This window comes from Manacus candei, unplaced genomic scaffold (genome assembly GCF_025592945.1).
Source record: "Manacus candei isolate 608988 ecotype Guabito, Panama unplaced genomic scaffold, ASM2559294v1 h1tg000166l, whole genome shotgun sequence".
Taxonomy (NCBI): Eukaryota; Metazoa; Chordata; class Aves; order Passeriformes; family Pipridae; genus Manacus; species Manacus candei.
In genome coordinates this window covers 508,650-532,339 of record NW_026138214.1, presented here as the reverse complement: position 1 = coordinate 532,339, position 23,690 = coordinate 508,650, and the positions used below count along the sequence as shown (strand labels likewise).

The window sequence follows — 23,690 nt, the reverse complement described above, 5'->3', positions numbered from 1 at the left end:
CAGCCCACAGCACGCACGGACGCCTCTCATCGCTGATCCGCAATAAGAGCCGGAGAGGGAGGACACGGGAGCGAGAAGGAAGAGGCAGCTCCAGGGAGACCTCACTGCGGCCTTTCAGCTTATAAAAAAGATGGAGAGGGACTTTTCACATGGGCAGATATTGATGGGACAAGGGGGGATGGTTCTAAAATGATGAATGGGAGATTTAGGTGGGATGTTAAGGAAGAAGTCCTTCCCTGTGAGGGTGGGGAGGCTCTTGCACAGGTTGCCCAGAGAAGTTGTGGCTGCCCCATCCCTGGAAGTGTTCAAGGCCAGGTTGGATTTGGTTTGGAGCAACCTGGGCTAGTGGAAGGTGTCCCTGGCCATGGCAGGGGTGTGGGACAAAACAGTCTTTAAGGTCTCTTCCAACCCAAACCATCCCATGATTCCATGAGATGAAGCAAGAGGGGACACTTCTGACTCTGGGGAGCAAATCCTGGCACTGCTCATGTACCGTGTGGAACAGGAGGGTTCTCACCCCCTTTACAGCTCCCACTGTGGTGGATAGAGCAGATCAGCAACCCACTGCCTGGAGCAGCCCTTCACAAAATGTCCCATCTTCCTGCTGTGTCCTTGTTTCCCAAAGAAAGGGAGCAGCGAAAGTAACTGATTGCAAAGCTGCACTGATGACCAATTAAACAGCTGCAGCTTTGCTGACACTCAACTTCAACAGGGCTGGGTTTTTGGGAAGCAAAGCGAGATGTGCCGTGCTGGGGTGGGGAGCAATGCTCCCATACTGGGTTTTGGAAGAACCAGCCCAGCCAGGGCTGCAGCTGCTGCCAGGGGAAAACCAATGTCCCCCAGCCCAGGGAGCTGGGCTTTGGGGAGAACACGTGACATGGGAGACACGCTAAAGCCACAACACCCAGCTGGGCAGAGCAACTCCTGCTGCCAAATCCCACCTGGTGCAGCAAGACCCCCAAATACAGCCCCACCACCTTGACTGTTGTCTCTGGAAGAGAAGTGCCTCCTTCCTTTCCTGAAGCCTTATCCAGCAGGGCCAGGCTGTGCCACCCCCCTCCAGCATTACCAAATATTTTCCATTTGTCTGAACTTCCAACAGGGCTCCAGTCACTGTGGATCCCTTGCTCCCCCCCTCAGTGCTGCCCCATAAAATACAGCCTGGCTCCTTTAATAACCCCTAAGGCCCCGTTTCCTCTTCATTATGGACACAAACAGCGCCAGGAGCAACTGGGACATCAGCAAAACCCATTTGATGTTCATCCCAGCCCCCTCCCCTCAAATGAAGCTGTAATGAGGAAAACCTGCCATTTCCTATTGTTCCGCTGCAGAGCAATAAACTGGTTATCCAGTTCTGTTCTTTGCCACTCCTTAAGCATTAGGAATACATCCACACTTTTTTTTGCTGGGTTTTTTTTCTGTTTTTATGTAATAAAAGCATCAGGACAGAAGTGTGGCAGGCCACTCTGGGGTGTGGAGGTTGCTGGACTACGGGCAGTGGCTTGGATCTGCTTAGCCAAACTCCAGGAGCACAGGAAGCAAAGGGACCTGCCTGGAAGTCTTGTGGTTATGGGGAGTACACCGATGGAGTCATCCCAGAGCAAACCTGGGCCAGCAAAGAGCTGCTGCTCCGCTGCTCCGGCTCAAGGAACATGGCAATTTGGGAAAAACCTGATGGGTTTTTTCCCTCTGAGATACACAAATGCATTCCTACACACATGCACATGCATGTGTGTCTCGGGCTTGGCTTCAACACAGCCCAAGGAAAAAAACCCTGGAGCCATGTAAGTTTTCAATTGAGAAGAAAAAAAAAAAGGAATAATTTGGGTTGTTTGCGTTCAGCAAAATGGATATTTGTTGTGGCTGTTTTTTATTGGAAAAACCACATGGAAAATGTCAACTGAAATATATTTTCTGCAAGACAAAAAAAAAAAACCCAACCAAAAAGGGAACTAACTAAGTGGAGAAGATACTTTCTTCTGGAAAAACACTTAGATGGAAACGGCGCGAGGAGCTCCAAGGCGAGGAGCAACGCCTGGGTGGGGGCCGTGGTGCAACGGGGCTTTTTGCCTGGTTCTGGGATCTGCCTGGATCCAACCCCAGCGCCGAGTCTCACCCATCTGCTTATTTCATGGGTTGGGAATAAAACAGCATCAGTGGCCCAGAATGAGATGGAAATGGGTCGTTTTGAAACAGAACCCCTAAAATCCCCGCCGGGACAGGAGGAGAAGGGGCGAGGAGGGGCAGCACCGACCTGCCGATTGCGCTCGTCCGTGATCCGCTGGATCTGGATCTTTTTTCTCCCCATCTTCTCTGGAAATCCTCACCGCACCCGGGACGACTTCGGCTCAGGGGAGGGGAGAAGTAACCCGCTTCAAAACGCTTTCATTAAAGAGCGTCGAGGGGCTTTTTTCACGGGTGGAAAACAAACCCAAAAAAAGCCAAACAAAAAAAAAAAGAGAGTTTTGGGTGTCTCCGTGCTCAGTTCATGGTACCCTCGTGTGCGGCCGGATCCAGCGGGGCTGAGCCGTCAGCAGCTGCTCAGAAACCTGCACAAGGAGAGAGACAGGAGTGAGCCAGTCTGTTCCCAAACCGCATCCAGGACCCAGTGCCCTCCCGGCATCCTCCCTCCGCCGGTGCGGATCCCACTCCCCAGGCCATGGGGGTCTCTGGTCCTTCCTCCCATTCGGCTCTGGGGCCAGAAAGGCAGCAAAGGGATTTATCCAACCTGGTCTTGAAGAACCCCAAGGATGGAGCCCAAGAGCACCCGCGCCACAGGACACGTGTGGGCCGGGCATGGCGATGCTCAGGGAGGAGGAGGAGACGGCAGCAACGCGCCCATGAATCATTATTCCTCTGTGACACTCCAGACTTTTTTTTTCTCTTAATAAAGTCATAAGTAGTCGAGTGGCTGGTGATTAGCTCGGGCAATTTAAATCCGTCTCCAATTTCTGCACTAATCTTCAATTTGGAATTTTAAAATATCTTTATTTGATTACTTAAAAAAACCTTATAACCAGGCACAGAAACCTAATTCTTATGAGAAAGGAAGACTCTGAAGGTAGCTGAGACAGCCTGGCCTTCCACTGAGCTCAGCCACAGCCAGACACTGGATGTTTCCATTGATCTGGGGGGTGTGTGGATTGACTTGGGGGTATCTTGTGCCCTAAGCTCTCCCAAAGGGGTGAGTCCACAGATCCTAGAGCATCCACATGGTTCCAGCCTCACTCTGGGATCCCACAGCAGATCACAGGGCAGGGACTCAGCCCCCCTGGGCACCTGCATCCCCTGATGCCAGAGGCTCTATCCAGATGTACCAGGGCACCTCCTGAGAGAGAGGTGCCTCCCAACCCCATTTCACCCCCATTTCTCAGCATGTGCTGCAGTGCAGCGAGGGGGACAAAGAGGGAACTTCAGCCAGTTCATTTTGCACAGGTATGTTTTCCTCCCAGCTCTCTCTGCGAGCGGCTGGATAACAGCAGTGATAACGTTGCATTTAAGGCGAGGTGCCCTGTGCCAAGACCCAGACAGAGGGAAAAGCCAGTCCCAAAATAGCTTCCTATCTGCCTTGACTTGGCAGTCCCCAGCTCTTGGTCTTGTTACAAAAAGCATGAAAAAAAAGCTTTTTCTTCCATCCCTTCATCCCAAATGCACTGCAGCAGCCGCAGCCAACCCTGACTGAGCTCCTCCTGCTCCTCTCCCACCCTAGAGCCCCCTCAGGCCCCATTGAAGGCCCCCAGGGACCTTGGCCCCGTCCTCTGCCCTCTCATCAGACCATGTTTCAACAACAAACAAGCCCTGATGGTCTCACTTCCACACTTGTTTTTGGGGTTCATTGAGTCACGTGAGTCACTTAATCTTTTTTTTCGGTAAAATTATTCATCGTGCACCATCTTTTATGGTTTAGTGCAGGTTTAAGCAGCCCAGAGGAGAATGGGGAGACTTGTTTTCCCCCACCCCCAAAATCCACCATTTGCCCTTCAGGGAGGATGCGCAAGAGGAAGTACAGGAAGGAGACCGCAGAGACAAAGGGCAGCAAAACCTGCTTTTTTTTTCCCTTGTAAATCCCACCAGGAAGACTCTTTGCAAGGACAGACCATATAGGGATGGCATTTGCTGCTTGGACCATTATTTCTCAAAATTGGTGAGTGTTTCCCTCCCAGCAGCAAATGGGAGGGACCGTCCGGCTGTGAGGAGCACTGTCACCACGGGGGATGCTGAAGCAGTGCCAGGGATGTCCTTCAGCTCCCTGTCCCTCTGTGGGCAGCCTCAAAAAGATAGGTCCCAGAGTATTGCCAGTCCCAGAGCATCGTTGACCCCAGAGCATCACCAGTTCCAGAGCACTGCTGGACCCAGAGCATCACCAGTCCCAGAGCATCACTGGTTCCAGAGCATTCCCAGTCCCAGAGCATCACCAGTGCCCCAGCATCACCAGTCCACAGCATCACTGGTCCCAGAGCATTGCCAGTTCCAGAGCACCACTGCCCTGGCTGGCACCAGCAAGCAGGGAATGCAGGTGCTGGGCTGCCACAAGATTATCCCTCAAAGGTTGGTGATATGAGAAGAGTTAAAAGGAAAATGAGGACTTTTGTTACATCCACCTGGAGTGTCAGCTCAGTGTTTCCCTCACTGTGAGGCCTCACGGGACAGAGTCCACAGCGCAAGGCTTGAGGCCAAGGTGAGCATTTTGCATGCACAGAGAACTTTGGCAGAGGAGAAAACTTCTGCCGGGTTTGCTTTGCCACTTTTCCCTTCAGAGATGCCATTTCTTTAAACTGGCTGAAAAATATTCACCTTCAGCATCTTCAAAACCGCCAGCAGCAGCACCAAGTAGCAACAGCTCCACATCCGGACCCAGGGCAAGATGCTAATTCTTTCCGAGTGCTGCAGCTCTTGGACAGAGAAACCCTCTGAAAGACAGCGGATTTACTGTCCAAACCAGAGAGGAACTCTCCAGAAGCAACAATAAACACTGGAGAACAACGGGCAGTAAATTTAAACTGAGTGAAAGGAAACATATTTTAACACAATTTCGTTGTGGGACTTGTTCACAGGATGCTATTGCAGCCAAAAGCTCCAGAGTGCTCAAAAAGAGATGGGATATTTGTAGGGATGAGAAGATCCCAATGCTGCTCATGCCTGCCCTGACCTCTGCACGAGCCGACTCTTCTTGCATGGGAGCAGCAGGATTCAAACCACATTCCCCTCCCTGGGCCACAAATAAACCCCAAGTGTTTCAATTCAAATCCCCTTTTTCAACCACCAAATCAGATTCCTCCTGCTGCTCTGAATCCCAAATCCTGCATCCTCAGCACCTCGGCTGGATGGGGACCGCTGTCCCAGCCTCAGGGTTTGCTCATGCCACTGGGTAAAGTTCTCCACAAGAAAAAGGCAACTTAACAGTTTCTTGCTCATCATCATGGGGAGAAAAGGAGCTGCCATGTGATGCTCTTGATCCTTCTCCCCTGCACGGAAAGGAAAACACCCCATTGCAAGGGCAACCATCAGATGGGACAAAGAGGAGGGATGAAGAAGAGCAAGGCATGTTTGCTGCCCTCCAAATGCACCCTACAGAGGGGATTTCAAACTCCTCCCTTTTCTCTTTATGCTCCTGGTGTTGGAGTTGGGGTTTGGGGGTGGGTTTATTTGTTTTTAGGTTGGGGGTTTTTCCCCACCATATTTTTAAACCCAGGTATTTTCACGTTTCCTGCCCGGGTGGCTGTTTCAGAAAGTCCAACCACAGGCTTGAGTTTCTGATCAGCACCTGGAAGTGCAAGAAACCTGGAGAGCTGCCTTTGTTCCTCCTGCCCCCCATGCCAGCACTGCCACTGCCGGCTCAGCCCCAACCCAGGAGCACCCCCTTTGCCCCTGGAGCTCCCTCTCCTTCACCACCAAACTGCTCTGTGTCCCTGATTGCCCAACCCGAGGCATCGGGATCACCCATGACTCTCCTCCCCTCCATGATCAGGTGGAATTTAAGCACCTGAACGTGTATATAGAGAAGCACCCGGAGCACAGGACTGTTAAAAGGAGCTGAGCTCCTAAATAACTTTCAACCTTTGGGGTCTCAGGTGATTTTATTCAACACAATAACCCCAGTCATTAAAACATGTTCTTTCTCAGATAGCAGCTTCCTTCTGAGCCTGGTTTTCCAAGGAAAACGCTACAGCCTGACGAGGAAGGTCCAAGGGCATCGAAAGGGACCTACAAACCTGCTGGAAAGCAAACCACTGGCACTGCACCGGCAAAAAGCCACCCTGTCCCTCTTCCGCCCCAGGGAATCTCGGCGAGGATCAGGGAATTCAGCATCGCCCCGGGGAGGCAGCGAGAAGCGCTGGGAAGAGGCAGCCGCCAGCGCCTGCACATCACCCCCCGCCCTCCACCACCCCCACCCCCCGCACTCGCACAAGTGTGACTATCACAGCAATTAGCACACATGCCAATTAACTCCGAGCAGGTGCTGGTTAACTCTGTGCTGAGTAATTCATCCCCGGCTCCCAGTAAATTGCTCCAAATTGGAGAGACGGGCGAGGGAGCAGAGTTAGCATTTTGCAAATGGGGGAAGAAAGAAAAAGCAAAGAGGAATGTCAGCTGGGAGATGTTTTTACAAAACAAGGAATTTGGGGGGCTGTATCCCCAGCTCCAAGAGCTGGGGGACACAGGGGAGCTGATAACTCTTCTAAGTCTCTATTTCTGTATTTTTTTACCTACATTTTTCTGATCTATTCTACCTGTTTCTAAGTGGCTTCACCTTGGCTTTGCACAAGCAGTGGGGTGCTCTGCACCGCTCTGTAATTTGTCACTTTTCCATTCCTCCTGAACAGCCCCACGTTTCTGAGCAGGGACACTCAAAGTCTCAGATCCACTTTCTATGGCCATTTGCTATTTTTAATATACTTTTATTGCATCTCTTTTTAGTTGCTCCTTACTAAAGTTAGCACAACACACTGCTCCTCTCGAGGCCAAAGGAATTCAGCTGCCCTTCCTTAATGCCCACCTTGCAAAGCCGTGTGCTCTCAGCACAATGTCAGCTGAGATAAACCAAACCTTGGCCGTGCAGCTGCAGGGGGAAGATCAAAAAGATGAATCCAAAAGCTTTAGGAAGATAAATAAAGGGAAATAAACGCATCCTTTCCAAAAATGTATTTGCCTTTGGAGCTCTTTGTTTTTCCCGGCGTGTGGCACCACGCTCCCCAGTCCACTCGTGCCTGTGCAGAAACACACAGCAGAGCCAGCGACACGGGTGACAGCAAAACTGGGATGGGTTCAACATGGCACTGGTTCAAGGGACGTTTCCCCCATCTCCATCCCCAAACCAGGGCTGGCGCCATGGGGACGTCCTTGGCTGTGAGGAAACCTGCAAAAGCAGCTTCAAAGGACAGTCGGAGCTTGGGTAAAGAAAGGATGGAAAAGGGAAAGAAAGAAAACACTGTCCTGTGAAGATGCAGCTCATCTGATGGACGAGGTGAATGGGAGGATGTCTGATCATGGCACAGAAAGCCCCAATTTGGAGGGAGAAATCCAGGTGACAGGCAGAGCACAGCCCAACTCAGCACCTGCTCTGCCCAGGCACCCAATGCTTTCACTGTAGGATTAATCCACCTTTTACCCAGGATTTGCAGGAATTCTCCCAAAGATGGGTTTGTCCTTACTTGGCTCCATCAAGTCAAAGGGCTGGCTGAGAGTTACGGGTCTGAATGCAGCGAGATGGGGTCTTCCCCACCGCGTACCCCCCTCCAAGGCACAGGGCACCCAACAGGACTGAAATCACTGACCCCAGCCCAGCGGGACCAACATATTCGGGGGGGGGGGCCTCAGGGTTTATTCACATACAGAAGTTACTGCAATAACATGTCCCTGTCTTGCAGCATCTCCATGGGAGGGTCATTGCAAGAGAGCTTCAGCACACAGGCAGTGGGTACATGGGGTACGAGGTGCAGGGTGTTACAGAACTGTAGAACAGTTTGGGCTGGACAGGACCTTAAAGCTCATCTCGTCCCACTCCCCTACCATGGGCAGGGACACCTTCCACTACACCAGGGTGCTCCAAGCCCCATCCAACCTGGCCTTGAACACTTGATACAGGGGCAGCCACAGCTTCTCTGGGCAACCTGGACCAGGGTCTCACCACCCTCACAGCCAAGAATTTCTTCCCAATATCCCATCTAACCCTGCCCTCTGGCAGTGGGAAGCCATTCCCCCTTGTCCTGTCACTCTAGACCCTTGTCCAAAGCCCCTCTCCAGCTTTCTTGGAGCCCCTTTAGGCACTGGAAGGGGCTCTAAGGTGTCATAGGACTCTTCTCCAGGCTGAACAATCCCAGCTCTCCATAGCAGAGGGGCTCCAGCCCTTAGAGGATCTCCAAGGCCTCCTCTGGACTCACTCCAGCAGCTCCACATTCTCCCTGTGCTGGAGGGCTGGAGGCAGCACTGCAGTGGAGTCTCACCAGAGCAGAGCAGAGGGGCAGAATCCCCCCCTCATCTGCTGCCCACGCTGTGGGGGTGAGCCCATGACAGTGCTGGATTTCTGTGCTGCAAACCAGCCCACGAGCTCGGCCTGCCATGGGAAGTGGTTTACACCCACCACGCCGAGCCACTGCCGAGCCCTTCACCACCCTGTGCTGGGGTGTGGGAGAAAGGGCCAAGCAAAGGGAGGGAGCAGTGATGCTCTCAAGGTGGCAATGATACTTAAGAAAGAGCAGCCCCCCTGCCCTGCTGCATTGCTCCCTGCCACAAACCTGCAGCTCTTATCAGGAGGAGCGGCTGAGTTGAGGTGCAGTGTGGCTGCCCTGCCCCGGCAGCCCCCGGCACAGCTCTGACTCCCCACCAGCTCCAAAGAGCCATAAAAGCAATTGCAAATAAAGCAGCAGCCACAGCTCCAAGCCTCGGCTCGAGGCTACCGAGTCCTGCACTCGCACAGACTGACGGAGTCACTTCCCCACCCACGACCAGGGCTGGATCCTTTCCCTTAAGGACGAGGATTTAGCTCAAGTCACCTCTTGAACCCGCCTGTTTAACTGCAGTTCTTGCCTTCCTGTTTCCTTTCTCGCTGCCTTTTGTGAGTTAATTGTTGTTTTTTTAACATATCCTCCATGCTGACACCAAGGACTTTTAGTTTCCTTCTTGGTGGTTTCTGGATCTGCAGGACTGACTTCCTTCTCCTCTGCAGAGGAGGAAAAGCGTTCTTCCCTAAAATGCAGTGCCTGTACCCATGTTAACATTGGTCTTCCTCTCCAGCAAAGGCACCCGCGTGGTGCCAGCCATCACCCCGAGCTGGCTTTGCTGCGGGATGGGGGGCAGCACTGGCAGAAGCAGCCCCAGCAGAGGGATGTGGCACCCTGGAGGGATGTGGCCCCATGGAGGAACGCGGTACCTGCCTGGGGATGTCCCCAGCAGGGCAGCAGGCAGCTGCCATCGAGTTCGTCAGCCCCGCTGCACACACCGTGAGGGACTCCAACTCGGCAGCTTAGCATTGTTTAGCACCTCTTTATCTACAAACCGAGATCAAAACCGCACAAACATGCTCAAGTCTCCTCCAAGGCTTCTATTCTGGTTTCAGGATGATGCTATCTGGGTTCCTGTGTCGAGCCTCCAGATGCAGGCAGGGGGAGGGGAGAGGAAGGCGTCTGAAACACGGCTCCAGAGCAAACCTCCCGCTCGGAAATGTGGCTGCTTGACCCTCCCTGGGGCTAAATCCCACTTGCCTGGTAGGTGCCAAAGCAGAGCTCCTCCTGCACACCTCATGCCCGCGGCAGGGCCCCGATTTCCCCGAGATGGGCGCCAAACTCGGCTCCTCCTGCCTGCACAGGATCGGTCCCGCCAGCTGCAGGTACAAACCTTGGGAGCTGAGGGGAGCAGGAGCGAGGCTGGATCCAGTCAGGCCCCCAAGGAATTTGAAAAAGACACATATATTCCTGACCCAGATTCAGGCACTCTCTGGAGAAAAGCAGATGCCAACCGCGCAACCAGCTCCGCTGAGCTGTAACAAAACCTCGCGCGGTGCCAAGCCCGGCAGAGGCTGGGGAACAGCACAGCCCTGACACGATGCTGGAGAACCAGCATTTGCTGTGCAAGGGCGGGTGAAAGAAAGGATTTAGGGGAAATTATTAAACCAGGGTTGATCTTCTCTTCCCCTGCAGCTCGTATGCCAGTGTGGACCCAGACAACACCCACAATAAGAGTGTCAGCACCAGCGAGGACTGGAGGCAGCACCCAAACCAGGCACCCTGGTCCCCTGCACCCCAAATCCCACGGTTTTATCCCACGCCACAGGGAGGCCATCACATCCACCACACCAGGAGCACGTCCCAGGCTGGGGATGTGTTCTGCAGAGGCTGGGTGGCAGCAGGGACAGCTGGTGACCTCTGCACCACCAGCGTGTCCAGAGCCAGCAGAGGCTGGAGGAGACATGGGAAAGGGAGGCTGGGCAGGAGCCCTGGGTGAGGTCACTGGCAAACCTGTGGCCCTTGGCCAAAAGTCAACCAGGGAACCATTGTCACCGCATGCCAAGGTGAGGACGTGGCCTCCAGGAGGAAGAGCCCACAGGACCAGGACAAGCAGGGACTTGCAGCCCCTCATGCCACATAGCTTCCCAGGGTGGCAGCTGGTCCTCTCTCCTGAAGGGAGATGCTGCAGGGAGGGACTAGCAGGGACGAGCTGCTGCAAGGCTCAGTGTTAAAATGGAGGGCTCAGACAGCCCCTTGCTAAAGTGACCTTCAAAGCACCCTGGGAACAGCAACCAAAGGCTGATGCAGCTGCCAGAAAAGTCCTATGACCTTGAGCAGCGACCTTGGCAGCAGCATCCTCGCAGCGGGGGTCACTCATCACCCCGAGCCTGGCTCTGGTCTCCAAGGTGGTTCAGTGGCTTCCCTGGGTGTGCACAGCAGGCTGGGGCACCCCCATACGGGTACAGCATTCCCTTCCCTGGCTGGGACCAACTGCTTGCACAGGGTAGCCCTGTCACCTCCATGCCCATCTACCCTCCATCCGCATCCATCCTCGTCCCCGGTCACCTTTATCCCCTTCCACCCCCATCCACTCTCTATCCCCATCCACCCTCATGCCCACCCACCCTTGGCCCCCATCCATCCTCCATGCCCATCCCACCCCTTCATCCCAAACCACCCTACACCCCCAGGGGAGGAGCAGCCAGACCCTCCAAAAACCATTCCCCTTCCCCCATGGTTATCCATAACCAGCTCCAGAGCTGGAGACTGGGGGTAATTTTCCCCTCTACACTAAGTAGAGTTTTCTAAATGATGGGAAGCGAGAGCCCATTATCCGGCTCCGTCGCCCACCCCCACGGCTCCCTGCAGGGCATGAAATAACCACCTGCCAGCTCCCCAGAGCCCCGCGCCGTGGCAATGAGATCGCAGCTTCCCCTGTCACTATTGTCAGAGCAAAATTTAGATACCTGGTAATGAGGAGGTTTAATATGACAGATGAGAGGTTGACTCATTAAAAAAAAAAGAGTGAGAAGGAGAGGGAGCTGAATTTGGGGTCGGATCCTGCGCTCATAAATCTGGAGGCCATCACAGCCATCCCCACACCGGTGGGGAGTAGGAGCAGCTCTCCACCCCAAACCAGCCCCATAGAGGGGACTTTGCTGGTGTTGAGGCCACATGGAGGAAAGGGAAGGGATGGAGAGAGTGGATGTCGCTACAGTTTTTGAGTCCACCCAGTTCTGCTGCTCACAGAGCTGCCTCCCCCTCTGGGGTGGGGGGTTTGAGCCCAGGATGAGCCTCAGTGCCCAATGGCAGCAATGTCTCACTTTGAGGGGTTTTCTCTGTCAATGAACAGCATGGCAAGGTGCAGACCTGGGGAGTGGGTGCAGCCAAGGCTCCCCACACTCCCAACACCACCCCTATCCCAAGGGTGCACCATGCCCCGGTGCAGCCCAGCAAGGATCCTGCTGCCAGCACCCTCACGGTGGTCACCGTCACCACTATGGTCACCAAGGACATCGATGGCTTGCGAGTCCCAAAACACAACAGGCCAAAGGGGGACAACCACTGCCTTCAGCTCACACACAGGGGGCAGGATCCCACCACTGCGACCCAGTGAGGCTCCCAGGGGCAGCTCAGCAGCATCAGGGCAAAACCCTCCCTGCAGGGAATTTAGGGGCTCTCCATGAAGGGGACAGGATTTCCCCCAGCAGCAGAGGGGACAACTCTCTCCCATGGTGGGTTTTACCCAGGGGAAATTCCATGAGACCTGACTGTTGCTCCGGGCCATCCACGAGAGCAATGGAAATCCACGGGCAGCCCGGCAGAAAGTGAAACTGTCCCAGAGGAAACACTGCTCTTCCCTCCCATGTCAATGGCACGGGGATTGGGGATGTGTCCTCTGCAGCCAGCCTGGAGCATCCTGCTGTCACCGTCCCTTTGCCCAAGAGCAGCGTGGTACAAATCATGGAATCCTAGAATTGTTTGGGTGCGAAGGGACCTTAAAGCTCATGTAGTTCCAAATTCCCTGCCACGGGCAGGAGCATCTTCCACTACACCAGGGTGCTCCAAGCCCCATCCAACCTGACCTTGGACACTTCCAGGGATCCAGGGGCAGCCACAGCTTCTATGGGCAACCTGGGCCAGGGCCTCACCATCCTCACAGCCAAGAGTTTCATCCCAATATCCCATCTAACCCTGCCTTCTGGCAGTAGGAAGCCATTTCCCCTTTTCCTGTCACTCCAGGCCCTTGTCCAGGTCCTTGTTCAAAGTCCCTCTCCAGCTCTCTTGGAGCCCGTTTAGGCACTGGAAGGGGCTTTAAGGTCTCCTCAGAGCCCTCCCTTCTCCAGGTTGAACAGCCCCAGCTCTCTCAGCCTGTCTTCATCTCCATCCCCAGCCCAGCCCCACTTTCAGGGACCCCGTGCCCTGTCCCCAACCAGGAAGGGACACCCCAGAGCAGCTTTGCAGATCCTCCAGTACCCAAAGCCCAGTGCAGGCTCAGTCTGGGAGCCAGGGCTGTTGAGAGGACAGAGGCCCACAGTTGCCACCTCAGAGCTCAGCCCTCTAACACGATCCTCCCTCCCAGTGCGTGACCTCGGCAGCGCTGCTCCCAAAGACTCAGCCCTTTCCCAAGGGCCACCAAGATCTTTCAAACCGGCCTCCCAAAACCACTTCTTTGTTGGTTTTTCACCCTCAAGCACTGGTGAGTAACAGTTGCAATGACCAAAGTCACGAGGTTGCTGATTTTATTTGCATCTAGTGACTGCTGACTGCATCCATGCCCAAGGCAACTGTCGCTTCCGTCGGGTCCAAAGATATGGAGACAGCAGAGAAGCAGATATTGCTCTCCATCAGGGTTTACATCTTGAGCTCCTGGGCAGGAAGCACCAGGTTTCTTGGGGACTGCAGGATCCATGACTCATCTGGAGTGTGGAGGAGCTGGTGAAGAAGCCAGAAGCTTCCCATCACTGGGGAAGGAGACAGTGGTCACCAGCTCCACTTGACCATGAGAAGGATAAGATGCAAAAGAGCTTAATTTGTCTGTGATATGGCAATGCTGATTACTGGGAGGGTGATGCTGCAGCAGAGCTCACCAGAGTCCCTTGGAGTGATAAATGGGAAAGATTGGGCCAACACCACTAGGAATGGGCAAGACCAGGCTTCTGCCTGCATCCCAATGCTGAGATTCAACTATCACAGCTCCGACCTGTCCCTGGCACTTCCAGCCTGGAAACAAACCCACAAAAATTGTCATCCTGGCTATCTGCTTTTTTCAGAGGTGGACATGCCGATCCACCTTTACACATTCCCAAAACCCCACTTTGGTCTGTAGCCACAGGATCACACTCAGAGTGCACTGCCATCCAACACCTGGGAGCTCACCACCAGACAGTGCTATTTCAGTGAATAAAGGAAACAAAGGCCCAAAGCCAGCGCTAGGTTATCTGGGTTCAAGGCCCTGGGCATGAGAAGCTGTCGCTTGGCTCCAAGATCTACAGCCCAAGTGTGAGAGGAGGAGCCACCGATGCCCAGGGGCTGCGGTCCGGCTGCCACCAAACCCAAACTGAACTCACTCTAAGCAAACAGAAGGAACCAGGACAAGATGCTCCATGGCAAAAACGGGTCTAACTTCCTCTTCCCCTGCGCTGCTTTGAAAACGCGGCGTCTCCTGGCACACAAATAACATCAGCCACCACCAGCACTCCTCATCCAGAGCCCAGGCACTGGAGCAACCTGGGGTGCCCAGAGCTGCTGCAGCCAAAGCCAGGGTGGGGAGGAGGGCACAAACCAGATCAGGGCCCCTTGTCCCCAGCACGACCCTTGGCTGCTGGGACCAGGGGATGCCCACTGTGCCCAAAGGCTTTGCTGTCAGCCAGGCCAGGATCCAGCCCCGCTCCCCAGCTCAGACACAGCTTGCACCCACATGTATCCTGAGCTGAATGCCAGTAAGCCGGAGGGGTGAGGATCCGGCTCCGGCTCATCAGGCAGCCGAAATCCTTCAGGACAGCTGGCTCTCAGCTGTTGCTACTCACTCACAGGATGCACATTCTAGGCCCAGGTGCACAAATCCTGTCCTTCTGCTCCCTGGCAGCAGCCAGGCCACCACAGTGAGGCCACGAGGTCTGCCAGCCCCGTGGCCAACAGTGGCAGCCGCAGACAGACCCACCGGGTGATGGTTCCCACTAGAGAGAGACGGATTCATCCAGAGCTCATCCCGGCACACAACCTCCAGGAACAGTGGGGAAAAGCATTCTGTTTTTAAAAGGGAATTTTTTAACCCCAAAGCCTGTGTTTCAGCAAGGAGGATTTAGGTGGGGGGAAGGTCCCCGACAAGTTGAGCCCTTCTCTGCAGCTGCACCAAAAGCCAAGTGCCAGAAGGGTGCTATTTTGACCAGCCTTGTGCTTTGGGGGTGTGGACGCTGCCCATGTGCCCCTCAAGGACATCCCAGCAAACCATGGGGGAAATGGTCAGGAGAGCAATGGGGATGCCCAGCCACTGCTGAAAATGTCAAGATTTGGCACCTTCCAGAAGCACCCAGGTCTGGTACACTCCACAGTCCCACATTGGAGCACCGCTGGTGCACGGCTATGGCTCAGGCCAACAGCTTGGTCATGGGTTCCAGCTGGATTATGAGGGATGGCAGCAAAGCCACTGGGATGCTCCTGCAGCACAGAGGAGATGTATCCCAAGGGCAGAGCCATCATGAGTGCAGGAGTGTCACGGATAAACATCAGCCACAATCCCTCTTGGAAAAGGGTAAATACTAGGAAAAAAACTCAAATAAGGCAGTTTCTTACGCATATATGCAAAGGGGGGGGGAAGAGAAAAAGTGAGGCACAAGTTTGCAGGTAGAAATGAAAATACTTCAGTCAAAAGTTTTGCTGAAGGGTGGGGATGTAAAACTGTGTCAATAAATAATTGCCCTGATGGGTTGTTTGCCCAAAAGAGGAGAAGGAGGAGGAGGTGGAGGAGGAGGAGGAGAAAAGGGCTCTGCAGCCCAGGGCAGTATTGGGGCAGCCACTTGGTTCCAAACCCCTGTAGTAGGTTCCAGGACCCTGTAGTAGCTCCTGCAACAACAGGGACCATCCTGTGACAAGTTCCCCCAAGTCAAGCAGAGGGGAGAACCTGCCTCATCTACCCCCAGTGATGGGTAAAGGGTTGTGTTTAGCCCAAAGTGCAGTTTAGCCTCCAGTCCTGGTTGTGTTCAAGCCATCCATGAGCATCAGAGCCAGGGCAGTGCACACCTGGGAAGGGAAACACTTTTCCCTCCCTCTTGGGAGGGAAACACTAAAAGTACTTCTGAAGAATGCTGACCCCCTTCCTACAGGCTCCACATCTCCATTTTCACAGGCGTGGATAAGCAATTTATCAGTATTATTAACTCTCACCCCAAAGCAGCAACAGCACAAAAACCTCTGAAAAAAAATTGAATAGAGAAAACTTTTTCTAGGATGAACCAAGCCCAGCACTGGTCCCAGCCCTATCACATCCACCCCCACCACCTCCACCTGGGCCAGGTTGGGCTCTAGAGCAAACTAAGCATTTAAGAAATAGTCAAGGGAGGAGAAGGAACTGGAGAGAGCCCCAGTGTGACATTCCTGCCGCCCCTGATGCCCGGTGCGTGGTACCCGGCTCACCTCCGCTGTGGCCGGTGTGAGCTCCCGCCGCACCGGGCATCCAGCCCCGGCCCAGAGGATCCGGCACTGAGCAGGAGGGTATTAAAAACCCCCGGTACCAACCTCAGAGGAACCACAATAAATAATCTCCGAGTTAACACGGCAGCTGCTCCCCACTCGCCTTCCTGTTTGCTTTCGCAGATCCGGGCTGGGACGTCCACTTCCAACTGCCGGCCCCGTCCCGGCGCAGCGGAGCTCCGGCCGCAGCACCCTCCACCCGCACAGTGTCACCCCTGGAACCGTCCCTGCCACCGGGGACCCGTGAGCGCGACCTTCCCAAAGGGATTCATCCCCCGGGACAGGCACCGATCCTGCATCTGAGCCCACGCCTGCTGCCTTTTCCTTCCTTGTCTATGTTTGTTTTGATTTTAAGAGGAGGAAATCCCGGCTCACCCACTCCCCGTCGGTGAGCCTTGTCTCCCCTCCTCCGTGCCTCAGTTTCCCCCCTCTCTCCAGCAGGGGAACCCCCCATCACGCAGACCCCCCCTCTCCTTCCCTGCCCACGCAGCCCTCGATAAAAGCAACGGGTCCTGATTTACGGGCACTTCAGTGCTTTACCACGAACACAAAGGAGAGGGGAAAACAACAAGAGGCAAACTCACATCGAGGATCTGTGTCAGAAGCAACAGGGGGGTCCGGGGCAACCCCCCCTGGCAGAGCAGCGGCGACCGCGGAGGCTGACAATAGATAAGGGTCTAAATTCGGCGCTGGGCTCTGCCCCAGGCTCTGTAAGGCGATCGGGGTGGGGGTGCGCCGGGCTGTTTATTTGGCTCCGAACTCCGCACCGACACTGCAGCGTCACCCGTGTTTAAAAAAGGAAGGAACGAAACGAAGGGGGGGAAAAAATAAAGAAATAAAAAAGGAGAAAAGTGCACGCACACGTTCAACAATAACAACAAAATAAAAAAAATCAAGAGAAAAGGAGCCGGGGGCGGGGGGGTGGGGGGAATAAAAGGAAACCCAGTTGGGCTGGCGAGGTTTAAAGCGACGCCTGCTTTAAAAAAAGAAGTTGCTAATTTTAACTCTCCAGTGGAAAGAGTGAGAGGTACTTACAGGAGACAGGGTGGCTGCGTCCTTCTCCACGGCTGCTGCGCGCTGGCGGCCGGGAGGAAGCACACGGGATGGAGCCGCCGTGCCCGAGCCACCGTCACCGCCGCCGAGGCCACTGGCCGGCCCCCGAGTCCCCTCCAGACCCTGCCCGGGGGGCACCGGGGCGCTCGGCGGCGGCTGAAGGGCAGAGGCAGATGCGGAGGCAGGAGGGGGTGGTGAAGCGTGGGGGGGGAAGGGAGCGGCCAGAGCTTGCCAAAAACAGCGCCCTGGTCTCGCTTCCTCCACCACCCCAAACCCGGGGACGCGGGGACGGTCGCCGTAGGACCCCCGGGGAGGATGAGCCAGCTGCTGGGTTAGATGACATTTCTGCGCAGACATTTCTGACCAAGTTGGCTTTTCCCCAAGGGAAAAGGGCTTTGAAGACATTTTTTTTTTCCCCTGCCAGTGGCAAAATAGCGGATGAGCTCAGAACCCAAAGCGCAGGGCAGAGCCGTGACCAGGAAAGGCCGCCCGGCTCCGCAGGGACTGGAAAGGTGACCTCCAGCAGCTCGGCCACGTTTCAGCTGCCACAAAGGCAGCGGGAACCCACTGCTTTACCAAATCCAGGATCCCACGTCCCAAAGGGGCAAGAAGTGGAGGTTTAGGTTTTGGTGTGCCCACCAGCTGGCTTTTATGAGCTCTCCCCGGAGAGAGAAGGAAGATCCCACCAGATGCAAAGAGCCAAGTGCCAGGCGAGGTGGCACACTTGCACCTCGAGCATGGCTGGAGCCTGGAAGCTGCCAACTCCAGTCTCCACCACCATTAAACCTTCAAGAGAACACAGGCAAGGCCTCAGACAGTGGAGGAGCAGATCTGGTGACCCAAGGGCTCTTCCCAAGCAGCTGGAAATCAGCCTCAGGCTGCAAAATCTCATCAGGAGAGAAGCAAGGCTGGTACAGACCCCGGGGTGTGTGCATGTGGGGACGGACACATGATTTACCGAGCATGGCTGCAGTGAGACGATGCGACTGTCTTCAGGACATAAAAGAGTCAATTCAATTAAGGTCACAGGCCCTAGAAGAGTTTTCTGCTGCAGAACAAGGTTTTCCTGGTGTGCCTCAAACAGGACTGGCCTCAGAAAGACAAAATGCCTATTGATCATGGGCAGCGATGCTGCACGTCCAGGACGCAAGGACGTGGCTTCGCTGGGATTAAATCGCCCGGTGCAGGCCGTGTCACGCTTCCCAGGCTGGGTCGATATTGCTCCTCTAATTGCTTGGCTCCTGTTGCTCGCAGAGAGAAGGGGATGAGTCTCAAAGCAGTCCCTGGAGGTGCTTTTCTAAATCCTCCTCCCTAAGCGCACCACTTGCTGCACTGCTCCTCGGAGTGAGCAGTTCTGCAGTGGCAGAAATCACTAAACTGCTCCTCCCCACCTCAAAACTCTGTGCCGGCACCAGTGGCAGCGAGGGGCTTCATGGGAGGACACTGCCGAACGAAAAACAAGAATTTGTGTGAGCCTAAAAAATAAGGAGCCATTGTCACTGGTCAGGATGGAGCCGGCGGAGCTGAGCATCCTGTCTCCAGCAGCAAACCATGATGTGGGGGAGAACACAGTTACAGAGAGATCCTACCAGCGCCCACCACCATCCGGGCTGGGGGACAGGAACATGCACAGAGCACCAGGACCACAGTACTTGGGACCCAAGGAGGGTCCTGCCCTCACACACACCCCACAGCAGACAGACCCATCACTACAGTGCTCCGTGTAGTCATGCACTGCACTAAAACACGTTTGCAGAGCGAGTGGACCAGAGACGGTCCTGTACCACCCCCTGGAACACTCCCACAACACCGTGCTCGGCCGAGCTGCAGCAGGACAGACCCGGCCAAGCCCTCCAGCCCTGCTCTCCTCCAGCACACCACGGCCCATCTCTGGCACACACCGAGCACCACTGAGATACAGTGAGGCCTGTCTGCTGCACTCACCCCGATCCAGGCTGGGGAGCTGCTCTTGGTTTCTATCAGCAGATGAAGCCCTTGGTGCTGACCTTGCGGAGGAAGCAGCGATGCTGTCCCCATCTCCCAGCATCAGGCCTCTACATAAATTACCTGCCCCTTCTCCGGCACTAAAAAGCCATCACAACCCCACAAAACTGCTCACTAAGCAGCGGCAACAGAACTCCCTCCGTTCAGGAGCTGGGGGCAGATTATTTTTAAAAATCTTTCCTTTTATTGATTTTACTCTCAGGTACAGAAGATGCATTACATGAAACTGTAGAGCCCTCATAAACTGGGCCCACGGTGGTGTCTGTACCACAACCTCACTGCAGACACAGGAGACGCAAACATTTACTGTAAGAGCAATAAACAGGCCAAGAAGGTTGAGAAGGGAAAAAACCTGGACATGATGCCCTCTCCCAGGGGCACCTTATTTCAGAGGAATGCAAGGGACAAAATAACAGCAGGTTTAGCCACATGTCTCCTCCACACAAGGAGAAACCAGGCCAGGAAAACCCTCCTTTGCACGGATACAAAGTGATGCATTGCAAAAAACCCAGAGAGTCCCAGATCACTGCTGGGGCCATGGCTGGGACTCAGCAGAGCTGTGCCAGGCAGAGAAGCGAAGGGGAGCATGGGCACTGGAGAACAGCAGTGACACCCACTGTTGGGTGCCACCTTCCTGCCCTGCTCTGGGGGCTCTGCTGCCCCGTCCCACTCACTGGGACCCCCGTGTGCGGCAGCACGTGACGGGTGCACAGCCAGGCAGGATTCCCTGTGCCCTTGCAGCACCAGGACCTGCTGTTCCTCCTGCCACCAGGGCAGGGCTGCAGGGTCTGGTCAGCACCACTGTGGGATTCTGAGCCCCTGAGCTGCACCCAGCTGGGGTGACCTCTGTGGGGACCCCCTGCTTGCCCCCAGCCTGCAGAAACACAGTCCCTGGCAAGCGAAGCCAAGGGGGAAGGCAGGAGACCAGAGGCTGGGATTTCCACTGTACCTGCTACGCAGCCTCCTGCATCTTCTGCTCCTGCCAAGGATGAGCTGCAGCCACCACTCCTCAATCCAACTGCAAAGACAAAGCGAGCAGCCATCAGTCTTAGGGGATGGAGGCAAAGACAGGGCTCCCCACACACCCCATCTGTCTGGCATGGTGGCCACAGGGGACAGTGAGGGGCTCCCAGTGTCCCCTGTTGAAGTCCTGGCCACAGGTCCCCTCCTTCGCTGCCCTGAACCTGAGCATCACTGCTAAGGCCACACAGGTGGGGTGGGACCTGGCTGGGAGCCTGCAGGGAACCAGGAGCACTGAGGCTATGCATGGAGAGCATCCCAGTGTCCGAGGTGGGGACAGGATACAGGAACTTGTGGGACCGTGAAAGGAAAGGGGGAAAAGGAGTGAGGGAGACATGGGGAAAGTAGCTAAAAAGAGTTCAGGAATGAAACAAATGGTAAACCGAAAGTTATCATTAATGAGGGACACAGTTCAGGCTGGCAGCGTGGCCAGCAGCAAGTCACTCAAGGTTTTAGGTGAACCGGCGATTTCTGGGAAGACCCTCACACACATCCCACAGGGAAAAGCACCAACCTGCGTGCTCAGATACCCTCCTGGAGAGCGAGCACAGCCCACCCGAGGAGAAACTGCCACGGCCCAAGAGGAAATGTGGCTACTGAACTCATCCCACTCGCCACTGGGAGATAGGAGGTGACCCACAGGGCAAAGCCCAGCGGCTTCAGCCAGTCTCATCATTTCATCTACCAGTGGCCGTCACCATCCAACGTGGGACAGCCCCTGCCCTGTGCAGAGCCCATCCTCAGGGCACAATCCTGCAAGAGGAGCATTGCTGAACAAAAGGGAAACCAAGGCATGGAGGCCAACACCCGCTTTCCGAACACACCATCAGCTCCCGAGCTGCAACCTCACCCCCAGTGCCTGCAACAGAGCGAGGAATTGTGCTCGGCTTTCCGGCGTCCTCATCCTCCGCTCCAACCACAAAACCAGCCTTCCTCCCCCGGCTGCCTCCCCTCCCACGGCCAGCTCATTTCCTGGCATTACAAAATTCAGCCTGAACAAAGCCCGAGTGAGGAGCGTGTGGCTCCAGTCGGGGCTGCACCTACCCCTCGCTCCCAAGGAGCCGAGCAGAGGGGATACCCCAAAACAGCCGAGGTGCAAGCAGCTTTCCAGCCTCCAACATCATGCCACATCATCTGGGGTCCTCCAGATGGACTAGTCGCAAGGTTTCTCTCATCAGGACAAACAGATGAGTCTGACTGTCACCTCCACAATGGGGGAGTAGTGGGCACAATGATGTGGGGCTCCTGCCCCATTTGCACCTGTCAATGCCCAGACCAACCTGTTGAGCTGCCCAGAACCACCTCTTTATTTCCCTGAATAAAACAGAGCATTCTACAGAATGACCGACCACGTGGGGACAAGGGGACCCACAGAAGAAGCTCCACCTTGCGAATGCCACACTCCCAGCCAGGATGAGGGAAGCTGGTGTTTATTGCAAAGGGACTCTCGACAAGCCTCTGAGCTCCCCCTCGGTGTCCAAGCAGCTCTTGTTGGTCTCAGCAGTGCCTTGCAGGGCTGGTGGCAGAGCCACACGGGGACCAGGGACCACGGGCTAGGCTGGGTGGAGGATGTGGCTGAGGTTTGCCCCAGGCTGGCTCTGCTCTGCGCAGCTGAACCCCCCCTGCCTCGGGGGGCTCAAGGCCAGCTCTGCCACCTCACTGGGGTGCAATGGGGGACACTTGGCCAAGCAAGACCTCATATATCTGTACACAGAGTTGTTCCTCTCCGTGGGGGACGCCGGTAGACAAGCCATGAGGGTGTGTTTCCGTGGGCTCCAGGATCCCCAGAGTGCCACGGGACAGCTGGTACAGCCACGCGGTCACTGCTCACACAGACCCTCGCACCGACAGAACTGCCCATGGTTGGTTGTTGGCAGCAGCCACATCCTCAGCTCCCAGAGCCCACCAGGCTGTCAGGACAACAACTGTCAGACAACACCCAATTCCACGCAGCCTTTGGCCCTGTCACAGTCCCCAGATCATGACAACTAATGGCAGTGCCTCTGCCGACCACTCGGGCAAGGCAAGGTGAGAAACTCCAGAGGGACCAGGATCAGTCTCAGGGTGTTTAGCCCACAGTGCAGGGTCACACCCCAGTGTCACCCAAGACAGGGATGAACAGCATGCATGGGGTGACAGTCTGGAGCCCTCAGTGCACACAGACACCAGCTCAAAGGCTCGACCCTCTCCAGCCCCACAGCTCCAGGGCTGCTTCACACCCCGGCCAAGCTGCAGAAGCCACTGCTCTTTGGACCCAGTGGTACATCCAGCACCAGTAAACCCCATTTTTGCAGCATTTTTTGCTGCAAAGGATCAAAGCCCCCACTTGCCAGCACTGCCATCTCCCCATGTCTGTCCATGCACATCCTGTGCCCCGGTGGATGACCATCCCAGCACTGCTCCCAGAAACTCTGGATTCTGGAGTATTTTGAAAGGTCACCGTCTCACCGCTGCAGCTCTGTGAGACCAGCTCCCAGCGAGGGGCTGGGGCTGGGCCGGGCTGGGCCACCAGCAGCCCCCATGGCCCCCACACAGCCCACAGCTCTCACCCCTGTCACACATCTGCCTTTGAAGCCTTCTTGTTATAAACAAAGAAATGCTGCCCAGGAAAGGGGAAAAGTATCGTGTTTTCAAAATGTTCTGTTATTTCATAAGCTGAGGGGAAAAAAATCACGTAGGGGAGGGATGGAGGCGGCAAAAGCAAGTGAATTCCCCTTTCTGAGTGAAAAGAGGAGGGGAGGAAAAAGGGGAAAGAGGAGACAATCTTTATGTCCAGTTTTGGGGCAGAAATGCTGAGCAGGCAATAACATTGTTCCTGTTTGAAAACCAAAGCTTCGGTTTCGCCAAGCAACAAACCAAAACTCCTCAGGGCAGGGGGGACCTCCTGGGACCCCCGTTTTTAACTGATGCAGTAGGGCTGGCACAACCTGCCATGCAAAGCCAGTGGATGCTGGGAGCTGCTCCAGCCTGCCCAGAAGGATCCCAGAGGATGTGCAGGGATGGCTTCCGGAGACTTCCCTGGATATTTGCTCAGCTGATGCTCAGCAGCCCCCAAGCCACAGCCAGTCTTCACTAATACCCCCAAACACAGGCATATTCCCATATATATAATGCCACCAAAATATATGCATATTCCCTTATATACAACCCTCCCAAAATATACATACTCCCATATATATAACCCCCCAAATATATGTATTCCCATTTGTATATATAACCCTCCAAATATATACATTCCCACATATATAAGCCCCTCTCAAATATACATATTCTCCTATATATAACCCCCCCAAATATATATTTATTCTCATATATATAAACCCCCAATATATACAAGTTCTGTGTACATCATATATACATGTAATACCCCCAAATAAACAATCCATGGCCACTGCCATGGCAGGAAAGCCAAGAGGAGATGGATGGGCAGAAAAACCAGCCCTGGAGCCAAAGGGGCCAAGAGGGAGGCGCAGATTG

General features: G+C 54.9%; 1 protein-coding gene across 15 annotated transcripts in view; it reads right to left on the bottom strand.

Moving 5' to 3' along the window:
* MEF2D (myocyte enhancer factor 2D) overlaps positions 1-23,690 on the bottom strand; it is a 79,118-nt gene that overhangs the window by 33,721 nt on the left and 21,707 nt on the right. For 10 of the 15 annotated variants that reach the window (XM_051773256.1, XM_051773269.1, XM_051773264.1 and 7 more), the window contains exons 2-3: positions 20,143-20,211; positions 2,255-2,549 (exon numbers count right to left, since the gene is read on the bottom strand). In XM_051773256.1, coding sequence (XP_051629216.1) covers positions 2,255-2,308 — 54 coding nt within the window. In that variant the 5' untranslated portion in view covers positions 2,309-2,549; positions 20,143-20,211. Of the gene's footprint in view, positions 1-2,254; positions 2,550-4,794; positions 4,872-16,720; positions 17,002-17,171; positions 17,313-20,142; positions 20,212-23,690 lie in introns of those variants that run through there. The other 5 variants (XM_051773260.1, XM_051773258.1, XM_051773261.1 and 2 more) reach the window with 4 other exon arrangements.